This window comes from Megascapheus bottae, chromosome 7, assembly GCF_031878675.1.
Source record: "Megascapheus bottae isolate mThoBot1 chromosome 7, mThoBot2.hap1, whole genome shotgun sequence".
In the NCBI taxonomy this organism is placed as follows: Eukaryota; Metazoa; Chordata; class Mammalia; order Rodentia; family Geomyidae; genus Megascapheus; species Megascapheus bottae.
The window spans coordinates 59,426,233-59,450,296 of NC_143515.1; the positions used below are offsets into that span (position 1 = coordinate 59,426,233).

The 24,064-nt window shown below is 38.1% G+C and overlaps 1 protein-coding gene across 1 annotated transcript in view; it reads left to right on the plus strand.

The window, feature by feature from the left end:
- Window positions 1-24,064, plus strand: part of Heatr5b (HEAT repeat containing 5B) — an 85,207-nt gene that overhangs the window by 58,185 nt on the left and 2,958 nt on the right. Inside the window, exons 26-34 of the mRNA XM_090337153.1 lie at window positions 2,524-2,592; window positions 6,844-7,023; window positions 8,406-8,643; window positions 9,901-10,152; window positions 12,190-12,317; window positions 16,559-16,703; window positions 18,488-18,754; window positions 19,528-19,752; window positions 23,900-24,045. Of these exons, the coding sequence (XP_090193279.1) occupies window positions 2,524-2,592; window positions 6,844-7,023; window positions 8,406-8,643; window positions 9,901-10,152; window positions 12,190-12,317; window positions 16,559-16,703; window positions 18,488-18,754; window positions 19,528-19,752; window positions 23,900-24,045 (1,650 nt within the window). The remainder of the gene's footprint in view (window positions 1-2,523; window positions 2,593-6,843; window positions 7,024-8,405; window positions 8,644-9,900; window positions 10,153-12,189; window positions 12,318-16,558; window positions 16,704-18,487; window positions 18,755-19,527; window positions 19,753-23,899; window positions 24,046-24,064) is intronic.

The following is a 24,064-nucleotide window of genomic DNA, read 5'->3' on the forward strand; positions in this document are numbered from 1 at the left end:
AGTTCAAGCTCCATGACCCCTCCCCGCCCCCTACACACAAAAAGTCTCAGAGCTTTGTATTGCACAGGCTGGCTTTGAACCACGATCCTCCTGAGTAGCTAGGATTTTTTTTTTTTTTTGCCAGTCCTGGCCTTGAGCTCAGCAACTGAGCCCTGTCCATGGACTTTCTCAGGGCTAGACCTCTACCACTTGAGCCTCAGCACCACTTCCGGCTTTTTTTTCTATGTATGTGATACCGAGGAATCGAACCCAGGTCTTCGTGCATGCTAGGCAAATACTCTACCATTAGGCCAAACTCCTGGCCCCAGTTGATTTTTGTATCTTCTTGAATGTTGGCTCTCTTTTTTTGCTCTCTCTTCTTTCTCCTTACTCTTTCTGTATCTATACACAGTTGTTTTCTAAAAAATGTAAATCATCTACTTTTATCCTTGAACACTGCTTTGTAGTCCAGCAAATGAGAACATTGTCACATTGTCTTACTTAACCAAAGAATATTTATTAACCTCAGGAAATGTTTATTCTTTTTATTAAATCTATTCCTGTTTTGTTTTTTTGTGAACCAAATGGTTTTTTGTAGTATTTTTTCTCTTCTAGTACCAGCTCATCTATTGTGATGGAATCTTGATCATTTCCACCATTCTGTTTTTTGTTTTTGTGGGCCATGGGGCTTGAACCCTGGGCTTGGGCACTTCCCTGAGTTCTTCATCTCAAGGCCACTGCCATACCCTTGAGCCAAGCCCCACTTCCCATTTTGTAGAGGTTAATAGGTGATAAGTGTCTCAGGTCCTTTTGTGCCTGGGCTGGCTTTAAACTTTGATCCTCAGATCTCAGCCTCTTGAGTTGCTAGGATTAAGGGCATGAGCCACTGCACCAGCTCACCATTCTGTTTTTAAAAATAAACTTATTTATATATATATATATATATATATTGTAAAGGTGATGTACAAAGGGGTTATGGTTACATAAGTTAGGTAATGCGTAATATGTATTAATGATTAAGTGTAAGGACAGGAATATCCAGAATATAAATTGGCCACAACTAGCTTCTTTATTCAGCTCACATATAGCAAAATTTATTTTACAATATATCTTACGATTTATGACTGACATTAGCTTTTTTAAAACAATATATACATATATGCACCCACACATTTATGTTGTTTATATGTAGTAATACCTAAGTTAACACATTTTGACCTCTTTTTAAAGCATATCTGTGTCAGAAGTGAAATGATCTTGGAAGTCTTTTGGGGACTGGGGATTTTTAGTAATATTCATTTATTTATATCTATGAGATTTATCCATAAGGTATGTAAATGATGTTAGAAACATTGTTAGATAAAGTACTTTATGAACATATTGATAGAATAAGGAAACATGAAAATTACAAAACATGGGAGGGATATAAGAAAAAGTAAGTAGTGTTGAGTTTGATGAAAGTACATTACATGTCTATATACAAATATTACAGTGAAATTCCTTTGTACAATTAACATATGGTAATTAAAGCAAACAAATTAAAAATGTAGATGGTGAAAGGGATGTCCCTTTAAAAAAAAAGCAGGCCGGGAGTTTGGCCTAGTGGTTAAAGTGCTTGCCTAGCATGCACGAAGACCCGGGTTCGATTCCTTGGTACCACATACATAGAAAAAAGCCGGAAGTGGTGCTGAGGCTCAAGTGGTAGAGCTCTAGCCTTGAGAAAGTCCAAGGACAGTGCTCAGGCCCTGAGCTCAAGCCTAGGACTGGAAAAAAAAAAAAAAGGCAGTTTTTCATTATCTCTGGCAACCTGTGGCTGTAAGACTGTCCTGCTTACTATTAAATAAAAACAATGGAAACATAAGTAAGATTATGCCTCTTTGAAGATTGCCTCGTTCAGATAGGATTCCTATAGATTTGATAATTATAGCCGGGAAAGCAAAGACAAGAATGATATAGTTGAATTTATTATAAAAAATATAGGTATGGACTGGGAGTTTGGCCTAGTGGTAGAGTGCTTGCCTAGCATGCACCAAGAACTGGATTCGATTCCTTGGTACCACATACATAGCAAAAAGCTGGAAGTGGTGCTGAGGCTCAAGTGGTAGAGTGCTAGCCTTGAAAAAGTCCAAGGACAGTGCTCAGGCCCTGAGCCCAAGCCCAGGACTGGAAAAAAAAATAAAAATTATATATATATATATGTATATATATATATATATATATATATGTAAGGGGCCGCGAGTTTGGCCTAGTGGTAGTGTGCTTGCCTAGCATACACGAAGACCCAGGTTCGATTCCTTAGTACCACATACATAGAAAAAAGCTGGGAGTGGTGCTGTGGCTCAAGTGATAGAGCTCTAGCCTTGACAAAGTCCAAGGACTGTGCTCAGGCCCTGAGTTCAAGCCCCACGACTGGCAAAAAAAATAGAAATAAAAAAATATATATGTAAAGAAGGGGCAAAGCTGAGTCTTCTGTCTTATCTCTGCTGACATAGAGGCTTTATGTTTTCTCCTTACCTCTACTAACAAAATCCTTTATTTTTCTAGGTGGGAGCTGCTTTAAGACCAGCGTTTTCCCAAGATACCCCATCAGATATAATAGCAAAAGCTTGCCAGGTAAGACGCTTTCTGTAGTTGCCTATAAATCCTTTGAGTGTCAGCCTTGAGCAAAAAAGCTTAGGGACAGTGCTTAGGCCACTAAGTTCACACACACACACACACACACACACACACACATGCACACACAAAATTGTAAGATCATAAAATTATTTGTGTAAATACTTATTCCCAACTTGTAAAAAGTTTTAAGTATTGAAATCCATTAACAATTATTTGAAACTCAAATGTTTTGAAAACCAAAAGCTTTTTAATTTGACAGCAAGACTGAGAGTTGTACTCATTATCTCCTGAAGTGAGTTATGTTATAATAGTAATTAATGTCTCTGAGGATAATTCCTTTGTATCTCATTGTAAAACATATCAATGTGAGGCTGGGAGTTTGGCCTAGTGGTAGAGTGCTTGCTTACCTAGCATGCATGAAGACCCAGGTTCAATTCCTCGGTACCATGTACATAGAAAAAAGCCAGAAGTGGGCTGAGGCTCAAGTGGTGGAGCTCTCGCTTTGAGGAAATCCAAGGGCAGTGCTCAGGCCCTGAACTCAAGCCCAGGACTGGCAAAAAAAAAAAAAAAATCAATGTGTTAATTATTAAGTGTTTGCTACCATATGACTTTTAAAGTAGATTCTCTAGTGAGGCTCATGTACACTGTTACCCAAAATTGGGAGACACATCTTGCCTAAAGATTTCAGATAAGCAGGCTGGGAGTTTGGCCTTGTGGTAGAGTACTTGCCTAGCATGCATGAAGACCCGGTTCGATTCCTTGGTACCACAAACATAGAAAAAAGCCAGAAGTGGTGCTGAGGCTCAAGTGGTAGAGCTCTAGCCTTGAGAAAGTCCAAGGACAGTGCTCAGGCCCTGAGCTCAAGCCCAGGACTAGCAAAAAAAAAAAAAAAATTCAGATGAAGCTCGGTGTGGTCATTCACAGGAGGCTGAGATCTGAGGATCATGGTTCAAAGCCAGCCCAGAGCTGAAGTAAAGTAAAAACCTAAAGTAAAGACTGAGCGACTCTTTATCTCCAATTAATGTCTAGAAAATGGCAAATGGGGATGTAGCTCCAGGGGTAGGGCAGTAGCCTTGAATTGAAAAGCTCAGGGACAGAGCCTAAGCCCAGAGTTCAAGCCCTATTACCCATGGGAAAGAAAAAGATTTCAGATGAGAAAGTGAAGACTTGTAATCACTTCTGACCTAATTGGCTCATCAGAAATGCAGCATTTTATCAGGAAAACGAATGACAACAGATGCTGGAGGGGATGTGGCCAGGAGGGATCACTACTACACTGTTGGTGGGAATGCAAACTCGTTCAACCACTATGGAAAGCAGTGTGGCAGTGCCTCAAAAGGCTAAACATAGAACTCCCCTATGACCCAGCAATTCCACTACTTGGCATCTACCCAACCACCCAGAAACAAGGACATACTAAACCCACTAGCACAACCATGCTCATTGCAGCACTATTCACCATAGCAAAGATATGGAACCAACCTAGATGTCCCTCAGTTGATGAGTGGATCAACAAGTTGTGGTATTTGTACACAATGGAATTCTATGCTGCTGTCAGAAAGAATGACATCGCCCCATTTGTTAGGAAATGGAAAGACTTAGAAAAAATCATATTAAGTGAAGTAAGCCAGACTCAAAGGAACTTAGGCTCAATGGTTTCCCTCATTCGTCATAATCAGTAGAAACCTTGGGCTCTACTAGCAGATATTTGCAATAGAGCAAAATCTTGATACATAAGGACATATAATGTGAAGCTAATTGAAAGGACCTCCAGGATAGTGAAACAAAAGCCATATAATGAATGATTGTTGTCCTTAATGTACTATGTTGTCTCTCATCTCCTTTGCTGTCCCTTGGTTATCTCATATTGGTATAGTATCTCACTTTGTTATCTGATATATTGAATTTATTTGTATTTGGATATTTGAAATTTGATAGGGAAGGGGGGAAAACCAAGACGGGTGGGGGGTGTGGGGGGGGAGGGAAACGGGTACCAAGACATGTGAAAGGGTATCAATGTATGTGAATTAATGTACCTTCTATCTGGCAAATATCATGTAACCCTTTTACTAATTACAATAAAAAAAAAGAAATTAAAAAAAAAAAAAAAGAAATGCAGCATTTTCCCTCTTGAAATTCTGCCCTGGGACAAGTATCACTATGCTTGCCTGGTTTTCCTTTATTTTGTTTTAGAGGTTTTAGTTTCTCTATTTATGCTTGTTCTATCTTGACCCTTAAATATAACCATTCCTTTGTGTTTTAACTTTAAAAAGATAGGTTTAAAAAGAGACTCCCTAGCCAGGTGCCAGTGACTCACACCTGTAATCCTAGCTACTCAAGAAGGCTGAGATCTGAGGACTGTAGTTCAAAGCCAGCATAGGCACGAAAGTCCTGTGAGACTCTTATCTCCAGTTAACCACTGAAAACCAATGGTGTTCTAGCTTAAGTTGTAGAGCACTAACCTTGAGCTGAAGAGTTCAGTGACAGTACCCGCTCCCAGAGTTCAAGCCCCATGACAGACAGAAAAGAGACAGACAGAGAGAGAGAGAGAGAAAGAGAGAGAGAGAGAGAAAGAGAGAGAGAGAGAGAGAGAGAGAGAGAGAGAGAGAGAGAGAGAGAGAGAGAGAGATCCCTATCTTAAACAGATTTATCTAGTAATATTACATTACTTACTGCCTTTCTGTGGACATTCCTAAGTATATATATTTACCTCTGAACTTGTTCTAGAAATCCAGACCCAAGTTTCCAAGTGCCTGCTGAATATCTTTCCACACATTTTTTTAGTGGCACTTAGAACATTTGGAATCAAAATCATGGTAACTTGTTGTCTCCATTAAGCTCCTTTTTTCCTGGATTAGATCTTTTAAACAGTGGTGTCACTGCTTTTATCCACCCAAATTCAAAGCTTTGACAGCCAAAATCTGACAGTAATTGATTCTTCACATTTTACATTAACCTTGCCCTGTCCCCTAGATATGTCGCATTGGGTCGTAGATCATATGATATATATTTTTTTAACCATCAAGATCAGGATGAAATATGAACTCAGTTCATATGAAATATAAATTTTACCCCATCTGATCAAAACTTACTTTCTTAATCACTATTTTTTCTGCCTCTAAGCTCCCCTGTGTCTATGCACATAAACTGTCCCGGATCTCAAACATTTTAATTTTTTTCCTCTGCTCTTTCTTTGTCATGTCACAGTCATAAAATGTACTCTTGTGTTCATTCAATCTGCACGTTCCTTTTTTGAAAAGAAAGAACTCATAGCTCACATAACTTTTTGCCTGTGGTGAATAGACATTTTGTTGAATTGAAGAATTATTTAAGACTTAAGTACGTTAGGTAGGAAACCAGTTATGTTAAAAGTTTTGTTGATTAGTAAAAATATCGTAAATAGAGGCAGGAATTTGGCCTAGTGGTAGAGTGCTTGCCTAGCATGCAAGAAGACCCAAGCTCAGTTCCTTAGTACTACATACATAGGAAAAGCTGGAGGTGGTGCCATGCTCAAGTGATAGGGCTCTAACCTTGAGAAAGGCCAAGGACAGTGCTGAGACCCTAAGCTCAAGACTGGGACTGGCAAAAAATAAAAACAAATAAATAAATAAATATTACTTCCTTCTTAGGAGTACAACAAAATCTATACTTTCTATTGATTTGTCATAAAAATAATATAAAGATAGCATTGGGCCAGGTACGGTGGCTCAAGCTACTCAGGAAGCTGAGATCTGAGGATCACAGTTCAGCCCAGCAACTAAAGTCATGAGACTCCAATTAACCCACCAGAAAACCAGAAGTGGCTGTGCTCAGGGGTAGGGCGGTAGCCTTGAGCTGAAGAGCCTAGGGATAGTGCCCAGGCCCAGAGTTTAAGCCCCACAACCAACCAAAAAAAACATTGGGTAGGTTTTTGTTGTTGTTGTTGTTGTTCTGTTTTGTTATTTTCCCTCAGGAAAGAGAATAATATTTACTGCATTCTCTTCTATGAAATGTTCATTTTTTTGTATAAAGATTTAAAAATGTGGGCTGGGAGTTTGGCCTAGTGGTAGAGTGCTTGCCTAGCATGCACAGTGGTCTGGGTTTGATTCCTCGGCACCTCATACACTGAAAAAAGCTGGAAGTGGTGCTGTGGCTCAAGTGGTAGAGTCCTAGCCTTGAGGATTCCCAAGGATGGTGCTCAGGCCCTGAGCTCAAGCCCAGGACCGTGAAAAAACTAAAATCAAATAAAAACATGTATTCCTTGGCTAGGTATGCAGCACATGGATTGGAAGTGGAGTTGTCAGTGATCTCAATGATCTCCGTCGAGTACACAACCTGCTTGTTTCTTCTCTGGATAAAGTGCAGGCTGGAAAAGGGTCTTCCAGCCAGCTGTATCGAGAGAGTGCCACAACCATGGAAAAACTAGCTGTTCTCAAAGCATGGGCAGAGGTAAGCATGCCTCTCCTGCAATAAAAGAAAATCATTGCCCTTTTCCTATTAATAAAATATTTTTGGTTTTTAAAAGCTGACCATTGACATAGAGTGCTTTTTGAAAATCTATTGGTCAGCTTTTTGTCTTTATTTAAAAAAAAATTCTTTATTGAGATAGGGCTGTCCTTACAGAAGAAATATGAGGAAAGTAGGTAGAGAAAACCCCAAAATATGAATAATAGAAAATAAGTTATGCTTTGACTCTTTTATTTGATTACATTTCAAGAGACTTTGCCAGCTTGACTTATAGACTGTAAGAGTTTTGGTGTATTTGATTTTTATGTTTATTTGTATATTCAGTTAGTGCCAGACACTACCAGCACCAGGTAGAGTGTGTAGAGAAGATCATTAAAACCAAAGTTACAGGCTTTTCTGTTGTTTTAAGACAGGATCCTGAGTACATGGCCTATTCTTACCTCAAGCTGCCATAATCTCCCAAGTACTAGGATTGCTGGCCTGCAAATCTAGGCTCATCTTGGAAACAAAGTTTCAAGTTTCCTTCTCAGCATTTTTCTCACTCTCCTTTTTTGTATTAGTTTTTGTTCATGGACAGCAAAAACTGATTATTTTTCCTTATTGTCTCAGTTCCTAATGCAATAACAAATGCAGTGCAAAAGGTACCTAGTAAGGATTCAGTCTCAACAAAGAACAATCTTTAAAATTATGCATTAAAGGACTGAGTATGGTGACACATTTTTTGTACTTGTAATCCCAGCATGGGTGGCAAGGGAAGTATTTTCAGTTCAAAGACAACTGTGTTTCATAGTGATATTCTGTCTCTAAAAAGTTCCATTTTAGGAAGATATCTATTATATGTTGCTTTGGTTCAAAAACTAGAAAGGATACAGATGATACATGTGATTACTAAACTATAGTTTTAGCTATCTGTTGTAATTGCTAGATTGCAAAATATCATCTCAGGGCTTAGGAAGATATTTATAGACATCTCTAAGCACCACCCTTTTCTCAGCCTTTTTGTTTGAATGCTGTCTGTGTCTAGTAAGTCTAGGAAAGTGGACACAGTAGACAGGAAGTTATGTATTATGAAAAAAATAAGGAGCCTTTGTAAGTAGAACACAGAAAGCCAGAACAACTCAGAGAATCCTACTCAAGGAATATGCTAGGAGAGGAATAGGCACAAGTCAGATGAGTAAAAAAGAATTGTTTCTGGAACCAGTAGAATTGCTCCTCTGTCATTTTTAGTAATTTATAAGATTGCCTACTTTTTAATATGTATACCAGATTACTGTTTCTAATTCAGCTGTATAGTTAGTACAATGTAAGTGAGTGATCTCATTTTTATTTTATGCCTTATTTCCCCCTCTTGAACATCTCATTAGGTATACGTAGTTGCTATGAATATTAAAAAGGAAGCAGAATCAAAACCCAAGAAAGGTATTAAAAGTACTGATGATGATGACGACGACTATGGTAGCATAGATGAGCTACCACCAGACAGTCTAATAACCTTGGTACAACCTGAACTACCAACACTTAGCCGCCTGTGGTTGGCAGCATTAAAAGACTATGCACTTTTGACTTTACCAGCTGAATTTTCTAGTCAGCTCCCCCCAGATGGTAAGTTAATCAGAATTTTGTCCTACTGGAGTTCAAGTAGTAACTCAACAACAATAACAACAAAGGATTTGTTAGTGGCCAACATTAATAATAATAATATTTTGAAACTTGAACTTGACTGTTTCATGGAGAGACTGTTCTACATAGTGAATTCATGGATTCAGCATATTATAGCAGACAACCTTTTGTTATTTAAAGCAAAAAATGAGAGGTTGGGAGTTTTGTCTAGCAGTAGAGTGTTTGCCTAGCATGCATGAAGACCAGGTTTGATTCCTTGGTACCACATACATAGAAAAGCCAGAAGTGATGCTGTGGCTCAAGTGGTAGAGTGCTAGCCTTGAGGAAAGCCCAAGGACAGTGCTCAGGCCTTGAGTTCTGGCCCCACGACTGGCCAAAAAAAAAAAGGAAATTTAGCATGCTTACAACAATAACAATAGCTAAGGGTACTCTTAGCCATAAGGAACTGGTCAGTATGCATAAACATGATGAAATAATACTGCTATACTGTCCACTATGTATTTTATATAAATCCTAACCTGGGTATGAATTATACTTCTCAAGTCTCTGGCAAATTGTACTTTTAGATTTCATATAGAAATCTGTATTTATAGATGAACATTTTTCCTGGTTAGAAAATATATTATCAGTTCATATTCAATTCTTTTTATCTTTTATTTATTTATTGCCAGTCCTGGGGATTGAACTCAGGGCCTGAGCACTGTCCTTGGGCTTTCCTCAAGGCTAGAGCTCTACCAGTTGAGCCATAGCACCACTTCTGGCTTGGGGTGCTGAGGAATTGAACCCAGGTCTTCATGCATGCTAGGCAAGCACTCATACCACAAGGCCAAACTCCTGGCTCTTTCTCTTTTATTAATAACAATGATGGAATTCTCTCTTATTCTACTTCCTTAATCCAGTCTTAACAGCAAAGATAGAGGAGCAAATCCTGAGTGTTAGTAGTAGAAATAGAATATGGGGGAATAGCAAAACAGAAAAATACAAGAGACAGAACCCGATCATGGTAAGAAGAGAGGTGATAAGTAAATTCTGGAACAACAGGAAAGATAAAGTTAAGGATACTTAGTGTAAAAGCTGAATGCAGGCATTTCAGTTCAACAGCTATATAAAGTGATTGGTTTAGAAAGACACTTCATGGCCACATTTCTTTTTGGTATGAACAAGATAGTTTTAGTTGTTTATAAATGAGGAACATGTATAATAGAAAATATATTTTTAATTGATTTGATTGCTTCACAGGTGGAGCATTTTATACTCCTGAGACAATTGATACAGCTAGACTTCACTATCGGAATTCCTGGGCCCCAATCCTGCATGCAGTGGCACTTTGGCTAAATAGCACAGGATTTACATGTTCTGAGTCCACGGAAGCCTCGGTGTCTGGATTACAAAAACGTCTTACAACTGTTAATTTAAACCAGACCTCAGGACCAATGACAAGTGCTAAATCATTGCCAGAAATTAACAAAGACAGAATGCATCTGATTTTAGGTAAGGTCATATATTAATATATTTCAAGTGATATTATTTCTGAAAATTCATATCTTTCATTTTAATATAAGACAAAACATTTGTATAGCACAACTCTGAATAACCAAAGGATTTTTCTACTCAACTTACAGTTAACTGGATTTCTTATCTAAAAGTTAAATAATTTCAAACTACTCTTAAAGATTATAGTGTTGAAATGGTGCTGTAGGTCAAGGGGTAAGGCCGTTGGTTGCCTTGAGCTGAAGAGCTCAGGGACAACACCCAGACCCAGAGTTCAAGTCTCATGACCAACAAAAATAATTATAGTGTCAGGGGTCCATGAGTGTGCCCTAGTGGTGAAGTGCTTTCCTAGCATGCATGAAGCCTTGGATCATCCAGAAGTAACATTGTAGCTCAAGTGGCTGAGCACTAGCCTTGAGCAAAAGAAGCTCAGGAACAGTGCCCAGGCCCTGAGTGGTGCCCAAGGACTAACCAAAAATTATATATATATAGCTGTCATTTTCATTCACAGAGCAATGTTGAATAATTTTCAGGAGATAACTCCTATGTATGTTTTTTAAAATTCAATAACATATTTTCTTTTTACTGGGCACTTAACAGATGAAGAAAAGAAGGATCAAGGTTCAAAGCCAGCCCAGGCACAAAAGGACCTGAGACTCTTATCTCCAATTAACCTCTAAAAAAATGTGAAGTGGGGCTTAGCTCAAGGAGAGGGCAGTAGCCTTGTGCTGAAGAGCTCAGGGATGGCACCCAGGCTGAGTTCAAGCACCATGACCCACCAAAAAAAAAAAGCTTTTAGTGATTTCATGTCTTCTAGAAGTAAAAAGAAGTGAATGTAATTGTAGAATTCATCAGTAGATACCATGAATTAAAACATGAAAAACTGTAAAAATCTTATACTTGTACTTATTAAGTATAAGTTGAGGGCCAGAAGTGTGACCTAGTGGTAGAATGCTTACCTAGCATGCATGAAGCCCTAGGTTTGATTCTTTGGTACCACATACACAGAAAAGTCAGAAGTGATGCTGTATCTTAAGCAGTGGAGCCCTCAGTTCAAGCCCCAGGACTGACAAAAAATAAAAAATTTGAGATTTAATAAAAAAAAAAAAGATTAACTAGCCAGGTGCTCTGGCTCATGCCTGTAATCCTAGCTACTCAGGAAGATAAGATCTGAGGATTGTAGTTCAAGCCAGCCTGAGTACTAAAGTCCGTGAGACTCTTATCTCCAGTGATCCACCAGAAAGCCGGAAGTAACACTGTGACTCAAGGGGTAGGGTGCCTTGAGCTGAAGAGTCAGGAACAGCACCTAGACCCAGAGTTCAAGCCCCATGAACAACAACAACAACAAAAAACCCACAAAAAAACCAAAAGAGTAAGATGTTGTTGTTCTACTCCTTCTCCTTCTCTTTTTTCTTCTTCTTCCTCCTTCTCCTTCTCCTCCTTCTGTCTGTTGTGAGGCTTAAACTCTGGGCCTGGGTGTTGTCCCTGAGCTTCTTTAGCTCAAGGCTAGAACTCTACCACCTGAGCCACAGCACTATTTCCAGTTTTTTCTGTGTATGTGATACTGAGGAATTGAAATCAGGGCTTCATGCATACTAGGTAAGCACTCTACCACTAAGCCACATTCCCGGGCCTCCACTGAGCTTCTATCATTTGATATTTTAAAACTTTAAATTTATACAAAGCCATTTGACAGCTATTTGACAAAAAATAATGTTCATAAGTTTATTCTTAATGTACTATAATTTTTCAAAGTCCTAAAATTAGAAGAGTAAATCTTCATAATAATCTTAACATGGCATGAGAAATCTACCCCCCCATACTTAATTTAAAATATTATCTAATTGCAAAGCTTCAACCTTATGTTGAGTTTAGCTGCTTTGCTTAGAAACCATTTTGAACCCCAAGTAATTAAAAAAATACAAATTGAAATAATACAAATTGAAAAAATTAGCTAAAAGTACAGATTAAATGTGGTGTAAAAGTAACATAAATTACTTCATGGTGAAGACCCATGTTTTATTTTGTGCATTTCAGGTGTGAGTATACAGTTTCTTTGTTCTCCTAGACCTGAGGAGCCTATTGAGCATGTTACAGCATGCCTGCAGGCCCTACATACCTTGCTAGACTCTCCATATGCTCGAATCCATATTGCAGAAGATCAGGTACAGTGTATTTAATTACAATAGATAATCGTGTGTTTTGTCTCACTCATATTATCTTAGGATAATTGTATTACATAAGAAATAAATGTTACGTATTAAGTAATAATGGAATTATGTATAACATTTAGTAGTAATATTTAGTAAGCATTAGAAGATTTTTATTCCATTTTTTTCTTTTTTTTTTTTTTTGTATTTTTTTTTTTTTTTTTTTGCCAGTCCTGGGCTTGAGCTCAGGGCCTGAGCACTGTCCTTGGACTTTCTCAAGGCTAGAGCTCTACCACTTGAGCCTTAACTCCACTTCTGGCTTTTTTTTTCTATATATGTGGTACCAAGGAATCGAACCCGGGTCTTCATGCATGCTAGGCAAGCATTTTAACCACTAGGCCAAACTCCTGGCCCATCTTTTTTTTTTTGAGGTATTGGTATTTAAACTTGTGCCTGAGTACTCTACCATTTAAGACATGTCCCTTGCCCTTTTGCTTTTAGTTTTTTTTTTCAGCCAAGGTCTTACACTTCTATTTTCTGGCTCAGATCATGAGTCTCCTACCTCTGCCTCCTCCATAACCTGTATTTTAGCCATATTCCACCACATCCAGCTTGTTTGTTGAGATAGGGCATCACTAACTTTGCCTGGATTTGCTTCAAATCACACTCTTCCCATCTTTGCCTCTAAGGAGCTTGAATTACCACATCCACTGAGCACCTATTGTGACTCAGAGATGTCCAGACAGAGGAAGATAACTATTATACCTCTGCCATCAGTAATCAAATAAAACTAAACATTTAAGAAATACCTTCAGTTTAATTCTACTAATAATGTGTCAAAGTAACTTATAAAGCTATTAAATAAATCATGCCACCTTTAAGTGTTTGATTAAGTATTACCTACCATATAGTGAATTTTTATTTTTTACACTGGCTCAAAAACTCACCAAAATTTAATGAACTATTCTAACTTTTGTAGGGAATGTTTAGGGACTTGTACACATATTACAGAAACAAATAGGAATTCCTTAATTTTCATTCCTTTTGATACCACTCTACCAAATGTTATACTTAGTGTATTTTTCCATACAACACAAGCATATAAAATACTGAGTTGATAACCATTTTCTAATATGAAACTAGGTTGGTATATGATATTACCTAAAAATAAAGCATATGATGTGATTATAAAATTTACTTTCTGATTAACTCTTGTTTAGGACCCTAGCCTTGTAGCTTTGAGCTGTGCCTCAACTAAACTACAAATTAAAATAAGAGCTGGTACTGGTAGCTTTACCTATAATCCTAGCTGCTCAGGAGGCTGTGATCTGGTAAATCATCGTTCAAAACCAGTCTGGGCAAGAAAGTCCACAAGACTGTCTCCAATTAGCTAGCAAAACTGGTTAGACTGAAAATGTGGCCTAACTGGTAGAGCTCTAGCTATGAGCAAAAAAGCTGATTGAGAGTGTGAAGCTCTGAGTTGGAGCCCAAGAAGGGAAGAGGTGGGGGAAGAGAGGAAGGGAAGAAGGAAAGAAAGAAATAAAATTTTAGAATTGCTTTTAAAAAATTTTTTGCTTTATTTTCAAGTTGATATACAAAAGGGTTATAGTTACATATATAAGGTAATTAGTACATTTCTTGTCAAACATTGTTACCTCCCTTAGGACTGTTTTTTAAAAACAGTATTTAAGCTCAACTACATATATTTCATAAGTTCAACTGTTTATAGTATTTTGGGGGCTTACTAATATAATTTAAAATAGGAAAAAACAGGGCTTTTTTCTTAGTGGAGCCTGTAATTTCAGCATTGTCAGAGTATACTAATTTCTGCATTTACTCTTTGCTTATTGTCTCAGACACATTCTTAAATTAAAGCCACACATTTCAAACATTATTTTCTAGCCCTGATTAAAGTGACTTGTGCTATAGTGTTATATGTGTCTATGTCAGTACTACAGCTTTAATGCAGGGCCTTGGGCTCATTAGGTAGACTTAACACTTGAGCTTCACCCCAAACTAAATCAAATCTTAGAAAGGAATTACAAAAAGGAGATTTCCTATGAGAAAGACCAACACAGGCACAAACACTAGACTATGGATAAGACCATGGCAAGTACCGACTGATCTAGAACTGGTAGAGATGGTTGGATGAGGCTAGGAGGAACAACTAAATCATGAAGATTTCTTTATAGCTTGTGAGAGAATTCGAACTTTATCTTAAAAAATGACTTTAAAAATGTTAAGATGAGCTAGCTGCGGTGGCTCATGCCTATAATCCTAGCTACTCAGGAGGCTGAGATCTGAGGATGTCGATTCAAAGCCAGCCCAGACACTAAAGTCCGGGAGACTCTTATCTCCAATTAATCACTAGAAAACTGGAACTGACGTCCTAACTCAAGGGGCAGGGTGGTAGCCTTGAGCTGAAGAGCTCAGGGACAACACCCAGGCTCAGGAGTAATGGACAGTGTCCAGAGTCCAAGCCCCATGACCAAAAAAATTAACATGAGGATTGGGAGTTTGGCCTAGTAGTAGAGTGCTTACCTACCATGCAAAAAGACCCAGGTTCAATTCCTTGGTACCACATACCTAGAAAAAGCCAGAAGTGGTGTTGTGGCTCAAGTGTTAGAGCTCTAGCCTTAAGAAAGCCCAAGGACAGTGCTCAGCCACAGGACTGGCCAAAAAAAAAAGGTTAAGATGACCTAGGTGTTAGTGACTCACATCTGTTCTTTAATCCTTGCTACTTAGGAGGCTGCGATCAGAGGATCATGGTTCAAAGCCAGCTCTGAGTTCAAGTTCTAGGACCAGTGTGTACACACACACACATACACATACACACACAAATGTATAGAGGAATGACATAAATAAAGTCTATAAGGAGAGAAGGAGTGGGTAAATTGTCTAAAAATAAATGTACTCTTGCCGGGTGCGGTGGCTCATGCCTGTAATCCTAGCTACTCAGGAGGCTGAGATCTGAGGACCAATGTTCAAAGCCAGCCCCAGCACAAAAGGACCTGAGACTCTTATCTTTAATTAACCTTGGAAAATGGGAAGTGGGGCTTGACTCAAGGATAAGGGAGTAGCTTTGAGCTGAAGAGCTCAGGGACAGTGCTCAGGCTGAGTTCAAGCCCCATGACCCTCCCCCCCCCCCAAAAAAAGACCTCTTTGGCTGACATGAAACTTTAACCCTTCTTAAATCACCTTTATAATGGCAATAAACAAACTAAAAAATAAATTTTATAGGGGTGGGTGAATGACACAGGGCTAGAGATGTATTAGTTTATAGATAGAATGCCCAAGGTGTGGTCTGGGAGCATGGCCTTGTGGTAGAGTGCTTGCCTAGTGCTTACCTGGGTTCAGTTCCTCGGTAACACATACACAGAAAAAGCCAGAAGTGGTGTTGTGGCTCAAAGCCAGAAGTGGTGTTGTGGCTCAAGGGGTAAAGTGCTAGCCTTGAGAAAACCCAAGGACAGTGCCTAGGCCCAGAGTTCAAGCCCCAGGACTGGGAACAAGGGAAAAAAAAAAAAAGAATGCCTAAGGTCCTACATTTGATTTCCAGCATCACACAAAAAAAATAATAAAAATAGATACAGAAGGGCTGGGTGCAGTGGCTCACATCTGTAATCCCAGAGACTGAGATCTGAGGATCACGTTTCAAAGCCAGCTCGGGCACAAAAGTTATCTCTGATTAACCACCAGAAAACCAGAAAATGGCACTGTGGCTCAAGGAATAGGGCAGTAGTAGTCATGAACTGAAGAGCTCAGAGATAGTGCCCAGGCCCAGAGTTCAAGTCCCAGGACTGGGGAAAAAAAAAAAAATATATATATATATATATATATATGCACAGAAGGATAACATGCTTGTGTAGGCTAGTTATGAGGCTCTTTCATTGTTTCAGAAAGACAGTAAGTACACTAAACCAAAAAGAGTAAATAAAGAAGAAAAAAAAGGCCAAGATATGAATAGCATTAAATCAGCAGTGGAGATGGTTCAAAAGGTAGGGGAAATACGAAACGATACATAGTGCTCAAGTATGCCTTCCCATGGATGGTTACCTTCCACCATGAGACTTATTCAAATACATAAATTATAAAATTCTTCGGCTACTTGGAGTTTGAAATCTTGCGACAAAAAGATGTGCCCATAATGTTGTCCATTTTTACACCGTTACTTTTTGTTATAAAATGTTTTTACAAGTTTATTTTTGCATTTTAATGCAATGCATTTAATTAATTGTATCTGTATTGACTTATAATAGCTTATTGGTGTTGAGTTGCTGAGTGTCTTGCACCGTCTCTTGCTGACTTGGAACCCGCCCTCTATACAGCTGTTGGTGACTGGAGTGGTACAGCAGATAGTGAGAGCTGCCCAGGATTATTTGCAGGAAAAACAAAACACTCTGAGTAAGTGTTGGAAATTAACTTGAAGTATATCTTATTTGTATTTTAGTTTCCTAAATAGGATTTTTTTTTTTTTGCCAGTCCTGAGGCTTCAACTCAGGGCTTTGGCACTGTCCTTGAGCTTTTCTCAAAACTAGCACTCTACCCTTGAGCCACAGCATCATTTCTGGATTTTTCTGTGTGTATGGTACCAAGGAATTGAATCCAAGGCTTCATGCATGCTAGGCCAGCACTCTAGGCTGCACTCCCAGCCCAATACTAGGATTTTTTTTTTTTTTAATGGGTCATGGTGCTTGAACTCTGGGTCTGGCCATTGTTCCTGAGCTCTTCAGCTCAAGGCTACTGCCCTACCTTTGAGCCAAGTCCCACTTTCATTTTTCTAGAGGTTAACTGGAGATAGTACTCTTAGGTCCTTTCGTGCCCAGGCTAGCTTTGAACCAGGGTTCCTCAGATCTCAGCCTCCTGAGTAGCTAGGATTATAGGCATGAGCCACCGCATCCTGCTAATGCTAGGATGTTTTTTTTTCATATATTTTTATTGTCATTAATAAAAGGGTTACATTATATTCACCAGATAGAAGGTACATTACTTCACAAACATTGATACCCTTTCTCATGACATGGTCCCCATTTCCCTCCCCCAACCCCCCCCACGCTCATCTTGATTTCCCCCCTTCCCTATCCAATTTCAATTAACTAATTAAGCATATATAATCAGCATATATAAAATATATCAGATAACAAGGTGAAATATTGTAACAATATGAGATATACAAGGGCTAGCAAAATTGATGAGAGATAACATAGTACATTAAGAACAACAATCACTCATTATATGGCTTTTCTTTCTATATCCTGGAGGTCCTTACATTTTGCATTATACTATATGGCCTTATGTATTAATGCTAGGATATTTTTATACAATGTAATCAATGCCAGATGCTAGTAGCTCACCCCTGTAATCCTAGCTACTCAGGAGTCTAAGGTCTAGGAATCCTCAGTTCAAAGCAAGAAAGTCTGAGGTTCTTAACTCCAATCAATTACCAAAAAGTCAGACATAGAGCTGTTGTTCAAAGTGGTAAAGCACTAGGGCAAGGACAGGTCCCCAGCAAGTCCTAAGACTGGCAAAGAAAAACAAACAAAAGGATCAGGTTGGGAGATTATCTCTAATCACAGAAAAAGCTCAAGTGTGGAAGTGGCACTGGGGTTGAAGTGGTAGAATGCTAGCCTTGAGCAAAAAGGAGCTCAGGGGGGCTGGGAGTTTGGCCTAGTGTTGGAGTGCTTGCCTAGCATGCAGGAAGACTTGGGTTTGATTCCTTGGTACCACATACATAGAAAAAGCTGGAAGCGGTGCTGTGGCTTAAGTGGGAGAGCTAGAGGAAGCCCAAGGACGGTGCTTAGACCCTGAGCTGAGTTCATGCCCCAAGACTGGGGCATGAAAAAAAAGGAGCTCAAGGACAGCACTTAGGCCCAGAGTTAAAGCCCCATTTTTTCTGGCAAAACAAAACAACCAATTTCATCTCTTTAACTTGGCATATCTTATTATTAAAATACATACTTAACAAAATACCTGATAATGATCTACAAGTGAAAAATGAACTGTCTGTTACTTTGAATACACAGGATTCTAGCAAGGCAGAGAAATATACTGACAATACACGCAGCATCATTTAGACAACTACTTATAAATTATTTTGAACTAATTTCATAATTATATGTACCGTGCATTTATATATTCTGTCTTTTTTTTTTTGGCTGAATATTTCACCAAATTATCTCTTCTTTAAGATGAAGATGACATGGAGAAAGAGTCTTGCCCTGTTTTAGGAGAAGGAGGTGACAGTGGTGGCCTCATTCCTGGACAGTCTCTTGTGTTCGCAACTATGGAACTACTGATGTTCATTTTAGTACGGCATATGCCACACCTGAGTACCAAAGTGTCAGACTCTCCAAGCCACATAGCCACTAAAAGTCGGCTTTCAGAAGAAAGTGCTCGTTTGGTGGCAGCTACAGTGGCCATTCTGTCTGATTTGCCATCCCTTTGTTCACCTGCTGGTAAAGTATTTGATCAGTATTTGGAAATTTATTGTATTATAGTAGACAAAGATGAACTTGCCTTGCATCCAGACATTTAGGATTCATTTGCCTCTTAAGTCTCAAGTATAAACTAAGAAGTTTAATCTATTTTAATGGTTTATTTACCTTCTAAGATTAAAGATTATAAAGATTTAAAAGATTCTGAACCTAAGCTAGTCTTTTCAGATAGAGTTCAAAGAAGAGGAAGAACTGCAGCCTTAGGGAAGACACTGAATGTCAATGCGTGGGCATAAGGTAGAACTGTAGACTATTTTCTAAGCTGGTTGCCATTCATGGGAAAAATGTAAAAATTAAAGAGAGGAGAGTGATAGTCAATGTTAAGGAGTACCTAAAGAACTTAGAGCTGACAAAGAGCTATCTGTAGATACTGAAGAACTAGCTTATGGAAATGGACTATTCCAGGCTTAATACACAATATCTTAAATTCTTTTTCAAATCTTGTATTAGTAATATAATGAATTTTGTATAAAAACAAGGAAAAGAAAATTTAAACCACAATCTCCAGGTGTAGTGTGATCTGTGCCTATAGCCCCAGCTACTCTGTAGGCAGAATCAGGGAGATTGCTTGAGCCCAGACGTTTAAGGCAAGTCTGGACAACATGATTAGACCCTATCTGTGGCAGGTTGGCAGGACATAATAAGTTGTAAAAAAATTTTAATGTTTTATATAAGGGAAATTAATTTGAGGGCTAAAGTAGTTATGACGTAATCTGACTTGCCTTTTATTTTAGGATGTATGACAATCCTGCCCACTATTCTCTTCCTAATTGCAAGAATCTTGAAAGATACAGCAATAAAATATTCAGATAATCAAGTTTCTCCACCAGTCAGTGCCACTCTTCAAGGGATTAAAAGTATTGTGACACTTTCAATGGTCAAAACCAAGGAAACTCAAAAACAATGGACAGCTCTAATTCGTAGCACTCTTGCATACATCCTGGAATATTCTCAACCAGGTAACCTATTACATTTTTTAAACTTACTATACTAAGATATCCAGTCCATGGTAAACTTACTGAATAACTTCACCAGAAATCTACTGTATTACATTGAATCCACTTAGAAAAGCATTTTAGGAATTTTCAGATTTGAAATGTAATCTTTCTGAACTATCAACTCTTAATACCCTTATCTGAGAATTAAGGTACATTTTGGAGTTTAAAAAATACACAATAGGGCTGGGAATGTGACCTAGTGGTAGAGTGCTTGCCTAGCATGCACAAAGTCCAAGGTTTGATTCCTGGGAACCACATAAAAAGAAAAGGCTGGAAGTAGTGTTGTGGCTCAAGGGTAGAGTGCTAGCCTTGAGGACAGTGCCCAGGCCCTCAGTTCAAGCCCTAGAACTGGCAAAAAAAAAAAAAAGAAAGAAAGAACAAAAGAAAGAAAGAACAAAAGAAGCTCAAGGACAGTGCCCAGGCTCTGAGTTCAAGCCCTAGGACTGGAAAAAAAAAAAAAAAAGAAAGAAAAGAAAGAAGGAAAGAAAGAAAGAAAGAACAAAGGAAGCTCAAGGACAGTGCCCAGGCTCTGAGTTCAAGCCCCAGGACTGTCAGACAACAACAACAGCAACATATACTCAAAATTTACATGTATTAATATATTTACATTTACTCCAAACTGTTTTTCTTGGGAAATTATAGTACCTGTCATTATCCTCATGTGCCCTCAAATGAAACTACATTCTTGACACTGAAATGATTTGTTCTAGGAATGTGCATATATAGATAAATATATTTCCTATACTAATAAGTATGTTACATTAATAAATGTGCTTATCTATTAATGTGTATAATTATTACATAGATATATGCAATATATAGCATTTGTATTTTTAAGTTTCTATAATTCAATATTTCTACATTTATTCTCTCAGTAACTTTTTAGGTCTGCTTATGTAGGTGTTTAAAATTTTTGTTCACTTTTTTAAGTCCTACATAGCTTTTTATCATAGCTTTATTAATTATTATTCATTCTCCTGTCACTTGGATTTTTTTGCTATCTCTAATTTTTCCAAATTGTGAACATTGTTGCAATACTTATCCTTATAGATTCCTCATGCATGTGTTCGTCAGACTCTTTTCAGAAGTGAAATTGGCATATTTTACTTTTTTACCATCAGACCTTTCCAAATTGTATTCCAATGTAGGTATATACATTTATACTGATGTCAGTGTACAATCTCTATTGTTTCTTGTCCTCATTAGTACGTGGAAATGTAAGGAGTTTAAATTTTATATGTGATGGATTATTGTGCTGTCTTACTGTTTGAATTTACATTTCTCATTTTCCTCATACATAAACATTTTTCATGTTTATGTTTATTTTGGGGGGAAATGATTAATAATACTCTTGTCCATACTTGTCCATACTTCTTCTATGCTTGACTTTTTTTAAAAATTGCCAGTCCTGGGACTTGAACTCAGAGCCTAAGCACTAGCATTGGGCTTTTCCTCAAGGCTAGAGATCTACTACTTGAGCCACAGGCTCTTTTTTTCTTTTTTCTTTTTTTTTTTTTTTGTGGGTCATTGGGCTTTAACTCGATTGGGCCCTGTCCCTGAGCTCTTCAGCTCAAAGCTACCATCCTACCTCTGGGCCTGCGTGTTGTCCCTGACCTCTTCAGCTTAAGGCTACTGCACTACCCTTGAGCCACACCCTACTTTTCATTTTCTAGAGGTTAATTGGAGATAAGAGTCTTGGGTCTTTTTGTACCCAGGCTGGCTTTGAACCTTGATTCTCAGATCTCAGCCTCCTGAGTAGCTAAGATTACAGACATGAGTCACCGGCTCCTGGCCTCATTTTGCTTTGTAATGTAGATTTTAACAAGACAAAGAAATATTAAAATGTCATATACACGTATGGACATGTAGATTGATGAATAAGAATAGTCAAAATTAGTTAAGAGGGCTTTTTTAGATAAATATTACTTTAAATTTTGCTGGAGGAACCTAGAATCGCTCATTTTTGTTTTCAATTTTAATGGAAGGCTTTGTATTTTATCAAATTAGTTTGTTTTTGTTTTTTGTTTTTTGTCAGTTGTGGGGCTTGAACTCAGGGGCTTGACACTGATCCTGAGCCTTTTTGTGCTGAAGGCTAGCACTCTTACCACTTCCTGTTTTTGAGTGGTTAATTGGAGAGAAGAGTCTCATGGGGACTTTTCTGCCCAGGTTGACTTTGAATCAAGCCCGTGATCCTCTGATCTCAGCCTCCTGAATAGCTAGGACTAGAGGTGTGAGCCACTCACACCAAGCAAGCTATTTTGTTTATATAAAGTAAATTTGAAGTTCTGTTAATAAAATTAACTTATGTAAAAGAATAGTCTGGAGTGAGAGTGTGGTCTAGTGGTAGAGTACTTGCCTAGTATGCATGATGCCCTGGGTTTGATTCCTTGGTACCACATACACAGAAAAAGCCAGAAGGGGTGCTGTGGCTCAAGTGGTTAGAGTGTTAGCCTTGAGAAAGCCCAAGACCCAAGACTGGCAAAAAAAAAAAAAAAAGTCTGTCTAGAATTGTATTCTCAAGAGACCTGGTCAATTAGAGAATCAGGCGCGGTGGCTCACACCTATAATCCAAGCTATTTAGGAGGCTGAGATCTAAGGATCCCAGTTCAAAGCCAGCCTGGACACTACAGTCCATTAGACTCTTGAGTCTCCACTTAATCATCAGAAAACCGGAAGTGCCCTGTGCTCAAGGAGTAGGGAGGTAGCTTTGAGCTGAAGAGCTCAGGGACAATGCCTAGGCCCAGAGGTATGGGGGTAGCCTTTAGCTGAAGAGCTCAGGGACAGCATCCAGGCCCAGAGTTCAAGCCATATAACCAACACACACACACACACACACACACACACACACACACACACACACACACACACACACACACACACACACACGAAAACCAAGCAGAGCTCTTAACAAGAAAAATATCAGAATATAAAATTTGCATTCTGAAAATTCTATTTCTTGTAGCAAGAGCTGAGACCTTCTACTTAAAAATGTGTGTGTTTGGGGCCAGGAATTTGGCTTAGTGGTAGAGTACTTGCCTAGTATGTATGAAGACCTGGGTTCGATTCCTTGGGTACTACATACATAGAAAAGTAAAAAATGGTTCTGTGGCTCAAATGGTAGAGTGCTAGTCTTGAGGAAAGCCCAAGGATAGTGTTTAGATCCTGAGTTCAAGCCCCAGGACTGGCAAAAAAAAAAAAAAAGATGTGTGTATTTAAATGAGCACACAAATACAGTTTTTGGTGGTATGAATTCTCTGGAGTGCTATAATTTTTTCATGTTAGGAACTTCATTTCTTTTGAAATAAATTTCAAATTTTAATAAAAGTTACAGAATAGCAACATTTTGGTGTACCTTTGTCCTAGATTCACGTTAACATTTTGCCACACATGCATTATTATTCTCTGTACAATCCACATATAGAATATGTTGAAGTCATCGTGACTCTTCACTCCAAAATATTCATAGATATCTCCAGGGGAAGGTCATTTCTTACAAAGCTATAGAAGAATGATCAAATTTAAGCAGTTTAACATTGATACAATGCTATTATTGTTCTTAAGCAAATCAGAAGTTGGCATTTATACAACTTATTTTTATTTAATCGTTCCATTGCTTCACTCATATTTAATTTGGGGAAGTGCCTGAGCCTTTGTCTTTTATTACATTACAGTTTTTAAGAATACAGGTCTATTTTGAATGTTCTAAAATTTAATGTTTTAATTTTTTCTCTGTTCAGTTTCAATTTTGTTTTTGAGTTTTGGCAGAAATAATGTTGCTTCCTCCCATTATTGAGATTTAATTTCAATATCTGTTATGGTAGTATTTGCCAGTGGTTATCTACTATACTGTTGTCATTTCTCCTTACTTGTAATTAACTATTTATAATTAACAAGTAGAAACATTCTTGAGTCTCTCTATTGTTTTCTTCCCAGTGGTTTTAGCATCCATGATGCATGAGTCATTTATTATTAGTATTGCTTCAAAATAATCATTTTTAATCTATATTTTTGGAGGCATTTATTTCTATAGGTATTGAAGGGAATTGTCCAAGATGAAAATTCCAAAATATTTTACAAACAACACATTGCTTTCATTTTTCCTTTTCAGAAGATTCTGCTCCTGATGAAGTAAGCCTTCTAACAGCAATTGCACTCTTCCTGTGGTCTGCTAGTAGCGAAATAATTGGAGTTCAGTCTTTACAGAATGGCTGCATGAACAGATTTAAAAATGCATTAAATTCGCCTGATCCATGGGTAAGTTAAACATTATACT